At 36.9% G+C, this 6364-nt stretch overlaps 2 protein-coding genes across 9 annotated transcripts in view; one reads left to right on the top strand and one right to left on the bottom strand.

Annotated features, from left to right (window-relative positions):
- Positions 1–1442: 1442 nt before the first annotated feature.
- Positions 1443–3151, top strand: ssr3 (signal sequence receptor, gamma). 2 transcript variants are annotated; one of them, XM_055173774.2, is made up of 5 exons: positions 1450–1671; positions 2073–2199; positions 2302–2400; positions 2509–2640; positions 2867–3151. In XM_055173774.2, the coding sequence occupies exons 1-5, from the start codon at positions 1539–1541 to the stop codon at positions 2931–2933; spliced, it is 558 nt and encodes a 185-aa protein (XP_055029749.1). In that variant the 5' UTR covers positions 1450–1538; the 3' UTR covers positions 2934–3151. The 2 variants fall into 2 exon arrangements, with proteins under 2 accessions (XP_073709581.1, XP_055029749.1); XM_073853480.1 differs by having other exon boundaries at positions 1443–1671; positions 2302–2640.
- Positions 3152–3391: 240 nt separating this feature from the next.
- kcnab1a (potassium voltage-gated channel subfamily A regulatory beta subunit 1a) overlaps positions 3392–6364 on the bottom strand; it is a 111097-nt gene continuing 108124 nt past the window's right edge. For all 7 annotated transcript variants that reach the window (XM_055173770.2, XM_055173773.2, XM_055173772.2 and 4 more), the window contains 5 exons: positions 5576–5696; positions 5194–5288; positions 4980–5100; positions 4672–4760; positions 3392–4575 (listed from right to left, as the gene is read on the bottom strand). In XM_055173770.2, the coding sequence (XP_055029745.1) occupies positions 4486–4575; positions 4672–4760; positions 4980–5100; positions 5194–5288; positions 5576–5696 (516 nt within the window). In that variant the 3' untranslated portion in view covers positions 3392–4485. The remainder of the gene's footprint in view (positions 4576–4671; positions 4761–4979; positions 5101–5193; positions 5289–5575; positions 5697–6364) is intronic.

Genomic DNA, 6364 nt, shown 5'->3' with positions numbered 1-6364 from the left:
CCTGAGAATTTGTGAGATGTTTGTATTTGTTTTAGTTAAGATCTTGAACAAATAGTGTTTTGGAGGCATACAAGTAAATTTCTTCGTCTACAGTTTTTTTTCCGATTTCTGAGTTGGGTGTGAAAGTCACCAAATCCAATCTTGTATTATTTTAATCACTGTCTTGTTACCTAAAACATAACACCATTTTGAAACATGTCAGCAACTCCTAGTAACTGATAGCTGGGATTGAAAACATTTTTACACAGTGTACAATGATAATGAAATGAAAACAATTTAGATACAAGTTATCAAAATGATAACTGTTAATACAATATTAAGGGAAATAATTCACAATTATAATTTTGTTGTCTTAATTGTGAAGCCCTTTCAAAAAATCTATTTATATGCATTGATGCTTAATACAAGAATGATTAGATGAAGGATCATGGATGGATGAATGTGTGGATATCTATCTATTATAGGCAGATATATAAACAATATCCACCTTTAGTATATAGACAGAATTTTATTAAATTATTTGTGTTTAAACCAAATTTCTAGCAGGTGTTACAACAAACCCTCTGTTTGTTACAATGAACCCCACCTATGGGGGAAGTTGTAACGTTTGCACTCCTGTCACTTTCGGTGTAATTTTATGATAACGGTCCCACAAATGAACTTTAAGTGTTCATTTGTAGCAGAGATGTGTGTGTTGATTGTGTAAAAATTATTAATCTATGAATGATAGCCAAAGTCAAAAAGCGTTAGGTTGTGCCCCACTCTCCCCTACTATGAAACAGAGAAAATGTATGTAGAGAAAATGTACAAATACTTAAGTTGAAAGTACAAGAAAATTTCTACATGAATAAAATTTCTCTGAATTTGAACTGCACCTATCAAATATTTTATTTCATAATAAGATCCCATGGCTCATAGACAACCTAAACTTGTATGAGTTGTCTCCACCTGGTGGTCATCTATACCCAAATGTCTTACAAAACAAAGACTACGATTTTTCACGTTTTCTACAGTCCACACGGTGCAGTAATCTGTTTGTATCAAGACATTTGCACCCGCCGACACAAAGTTTCACTTTAGTTTTTGTCTTTCTGCTTCTGATTTTTTTTATCACCAAAACTGCTCTGATCGGTGTGCGCACCGTCAAACCTCTGTAATATGACTTTAGACTTTCAAAAGCCCATGTTGTTTAATTTTTATCTTTAAATCCCCATTGTTTTTTAATTAGCCTACTATTTGTGTTTTAATGATTCATTTCCAAAATTCCTATTCCAAAGTTGTGCTTTGTTTGTTTGTAATTGTCTGTACATGCATAATAATAAAATAAATACAATTAAAAAAAAACTCTGTAATATGCATTTCGTCCTCCGCACAGTAGAGGGCAGCAGCTCTGTGACTCGCTCACTGCGCTGCCAGCGCATCCATTCTACGTAACTGGTTGTGCTGACGCGGCGTAAGCGCTTCATCCATTCGGATCATATACGTGTCTGTCTCTTTTCGCCCGAGCCCAGGACCCGAGAGGAGGATAGACTACAACAATGCCACCAAAAAGCAACAACAAACAGCAGTCAGAGGAGGATCTGCTTCTGCAGGACTTTAGCAGGAATCTCTCGGCTAAATCCACGGCGCTTTTCTACGGAAATGCTCTCATTGTGTCCGCAATTCCCATCTGTAAGTCCAGCTAACGTTAGATATTCTGCTCATGTCCAATTCAGCATTCTTTCTAACTTGTTTATCTAGACAGCACTTTTGGTACTGTATGTATGACTCGGTGGTTCTTGCTTCTACCCATTATTTTCCCTTTTAACAATCAATAATATCGTGTAACGTTAGTGTTGTGCAGATTTGAGTCCATTCTATGACGTGTATGATGTGGTGTACATACACAGAAAGACATGACCGAATTGTTTCATTATAGTAAATCTAATTATAAAAACGTAATATTTTTGTATTTAGCTCAGTTTCTGTCATTAACTAAACGAAAGAATTGTGTCATTTTTCATTGCAGTTGGTTTATAAATCCCATTGGATTGCATCTTTGTCCTTACCCGACTGTTTTTTTTTTAAAACAGGGCTCTTTTGGAGGATCTGGCATATGGATTTGGTCCAGTCAGCAGTGCTGTATGCAGTCATGACTCTAGTCAGCACATACCTGGTTGCCTTCGCTTACAAAAATGTCAAATTTGTCCTTAAGCACAAGTAAGGCTTTTATACAGTGTCTTTGCAGTTATTTTCATTCTTCCTGTCGTCTTTGTCAGGTGATAAATCTCAGTTGCTAAACCTCAGCTTTGGTACTTTAAGGGTCGCCCAGAAACGTGAAGATGCTGTGTCCAAGGAAGTGACTCGCAAGCTTTCTGAGGCCGACAACCGCAAAATGTCCCGCAAAGAGAAGGACGAGAGGTACATACATACACATAGTCTTTTTGTTTCGCTTTCAAATTATGGCACAAGGTTTGCTTTAAATTGTTTTAGAGGTACTTTATTGGTAACAGTGAGTCTTTCTCGCAGGATCCTTTGGAAGAAGAATGAGGTCGCTGATTATGAGGCCACAACCTTCTCCATCTTTTACAACAACACCCTGTTTCTCTTGCTGGTCATCGTTGCCTCTTTCTTCCTGCTGAAGAACTTCAACCCAACAGTGTAAGCTTAGTATACATTTATATCAACCTACACCCAGCGTTTGGTCAAAAAGAGACAAAACCAACCATTTGGTTAATTTAATACATAACATTTTTATATTTGACCCAACAAATGTGAGCTCCTTTATGAGCCAGTGCTGGGTTGAAAATATCTGAGCGTATTGATTGATTGATCAAATCAGGCTTTGTTTTTTTATCTAATGATTTCTCTGCCGTGTCTTTCACAGGAACTACATTCTGTCCATTAGCGCCTCTTCTGGTCTGATTGCCCTGCTGTCCACAGGGTCCAAATAAGAGACTGATCACATTAGGAGGAGATAAACGACAAACAAATTAGAGGATTATGGGATTTGGTGAGGGAGGGGTGGTAAGGAATTAAGATGTTTGTGATCTTTTGGGATGCATCCATTACTTCATCTGTTAAACTTTCATGAAATTCATGATCAGTAAATGCTGAACGCTTTTTTATGTCTGGTCTTTTTGTTTTGTATCAATAAAAGACAATTTATTCATCTCTCTCTCTCTCTTATGTTTACTAAAAGGACACACAGAAATTAAGCAACCATTGTTTTACTGGCTGTATGTGTTTTATTTTAAGCATATAATCTACCTCCATATACTGTTTACATATTTATATTTACAGAAGTCACTGCGGTCATACAGGGAAGGAGATGCAAGATTTGACAAAATACCCTGATGCAAAGATTCAGAACATCCTGTAAATTTAACACGCCATCTTTTTTCTCAAACAAAGTTATAAACAGTCATCACATGGTGCAGTCCAAGTTTTTTTTGTTAGAGATCATTTACAATGAAGTAATGCTCACAGTATTACACTCATGGACCCATGGGGTATATGGGCCAGCCCTAATGCTCATGCAGGTTAGAATCAAGGCACTCTGCACAGAGTTAGACTAAAGATAGCACTAGTATGTACACACGCATATCATCATTTAAAAGAAAACCACCTGCATTTTATTCAATGTAACATCCGTGTTTTCCTGATAAAAATACTTGTGTTTATTTGCTCATGCCTGATTTCTAAATGCTTGTAAAACACGCAGGGCAAGCCATAGCTCTTCTGTGTTCAAATATTAAGGGCATGATAGTATGGCTTTCAAAAAGGTCAAGCAAGAGCTGTAATAAAAACAAACATGAAGTACACGCAGACTTAATTAGATTTTCTCCCATTATATTTTATGATTGAGTCTTAATCTATGCCCTCTGAACGTCTTTTAAATCGAAACTTTGGAATTAAAAAGCAAAGTGAGGAGAATCTGGAACAAGTTTACAAAAAAGTATTATACAATTAGCATGTTTAATTCCAATACTCTAAAATGTGAATTGAGGTCTGTTTATAATACTTTTGCATGTTCAGTAAGAGTAATGATGCCCTCAAATCACTTCATGTCAAGTCAGAGGTGTCCACCACAAAATGTCCCTTATTAAAATAAATCGTTGATTTGTTCCACTTGCTCCCAGTGTGGAAACAGACTTGCAGTTGCTGCATTTGAACACAAGAGGGTGACAGATCACAGGCCAAGTATGGACACTGAGAAAGTTCACAGATCACACCAAAGGGCTCAGCAGCTCTGCCATCTTTCCTGCAAGGCGTCATTATTAAATGACACCTGGACACCAATCATAGAGATTCTTGCTGTAGTGTTGATGTGCAAAAGGGCACCAGCAAAGACGGAGGGGAATGCAGGTACACGTTATGGAGCGTAGCACTCTAAGGCTTCAGAGAGGCCAGACCAATGATGTAAAAGCCTCGAAACAGGAACCACTTAGGGCATAGGAACTGCTGCACATATCTCTGTCTCCACCCTCGGCATGAACAGAGGCCCTAGGACCGGTAGTCTTTCTTGCCGAACGGCCGGTTTCCAAGTATATGATCGATGTCTGACACTACATGGGATGTCATCTTTGGAAGTACCTGTATGTGCAACAGACGAAATTATTCAAAAGACTTTTGGTACGGTTGTACTTGTACTTGTACTTTCTGAATAGATTTTACAATTTCCATGCTTACCTGTATGGCTCCCAGGTTTTCAGTTAACTGTTCTGCATTGGAGGTTCCTAACAGGACGGAGCTTACGCCCTCGTTCCTCAGACACCAAGCTAGAAAGTAAAATAAACATAATCTTTAAAAAAGGTCAGTGGGTCACAATGTGTGCTTTTGCTAAAGATTAAGAGCTAAAATTAATCTGCACCTTGGTGCTCTGGTTGTTTCCAAGAGGTCAGGGTTTACATCATTATACAAGCTAATTGTGTAGGTACCGGCTATAGTACATGGTGATGCATGCCAGTTTCATTGGTAATGAGGAGCAAGAGTCTTACCTACGGCGAGCTGAGGCAACGTGCAGCCCAGTTTCTCAGCGATAAGGCCGAGTTCTTTCAGTTTAGCTTGCTGTTTTCGTCCATCTTCACTGACAATCTTGTCTTTCAGCCACTGGTATGACTTAGAAGAGACAAAGTGTATAGGTTAGAGGTAGTCTGAAAAAAAGCTCTATTTCTCATTTGGTATTTAGTTTTAGTCTGTAAATCTGGGTACCTTTAAAGCTGCCCTGGAGGATTCTGGGATGCCATTTTCATACTTCCCAGTGATGATCCCACAGGCTAACGGTGACCATGTCATAGCCCCCACACCTACAGTCATATGCAGATGATATAATAACATGTCAGCTATATATAGCTACTCTATATATGACCCTTTCTGTGAAAACCCAGCTAAAGTAACTTGATTGACTGTTTTCTACATGAAATTGACTGTTTAAGTTAATTCAAGTGAAATGAATGATTGAAATCAAACTTTAATTAGATAATTTCACAGACAGGTCACATTTATGATCAAGTTGAACAGATGCTTCATGCGCTTAGTGATTAGGAATATGTTTATATTTTTATAAATGTACAGACTGATGATTAACACCTGCCTATCTTATGGTAAAGCTCAGGCAGCTGGACCTCCACCTTTTCTCTCTGGAAGAGATGATACTCAGCCTGTTCACATACTGGTGGAATCAAGTTAAACTGCCTTGCCACAGAATACGCTTCCTAGAGAGAAAGAGAGAAAGAGAGAAGAAAAGACAAAGTATTACCTTTGCAAGTATTATTTTAAACATCTTGTCTTTCAATGGTTACTTAGAAAATTAGAATGACGCTTGTGAATGCTTGCGGTGTGTTCAGTCCAATATTTATTAAAGTAGCCCCGCCATTTTAGAGTGAACTAAAAATTACAAGTCTGTTTAAAATGAATTGTAACTGTAATTAATTTCCATTGACAACAAAACTATAATATTTTTGGTATGCCACTGTAAAACTATAATATTTTTGGTACGCTACTGTAAAACTGTATTATTTTTGTATTTTAATGTAAGTTTTGGGTATGCTACTGTAAAAAAGTTTTTTGTATGCTACTTTAAAACTGTAATATTTCTGGTACGTTACTGTAAAACTGTTATATTTTTTGTATTTTAATGTAAGTTTTTGGGATGCTACTGTAAAACTGTAATATTTCTGGTATGCTACTGTAAAACTGTAATATTTTTGTACCCTACTGTATTCTTTTTGTATTTTAATGTAAGTTTTAAGTATGCTACTGTAAATTTTTTTTGGTATGCTACTGTAAAACTGTAATTGTTCTGGTATGCTACTGTAAAACTGTAATATTTTTTTGTATTTTAATGTAAGTTTTTGGTATTCTACTTTAAAACACATTTTTA

Source organism: Misgurnus anguillicaudatus, chromosome 15 (genome assembly GCF_027580225.2).
Source record: "Misgurnus anguillicaudatus chromosome 15, ASM2758022v2, whole genome shotgun sequence".
NCBI lineage: Eukaryota > Metazoa > Chordata > Actinopteri > Cypriniformes > Cobitidae > Misgurnus > Misgurnus anguillicaudatus.
Note: the sequence above shows the minus strand (reverse complement) of the source record. Positions and strands in the feature narration are given on the sequence as shown.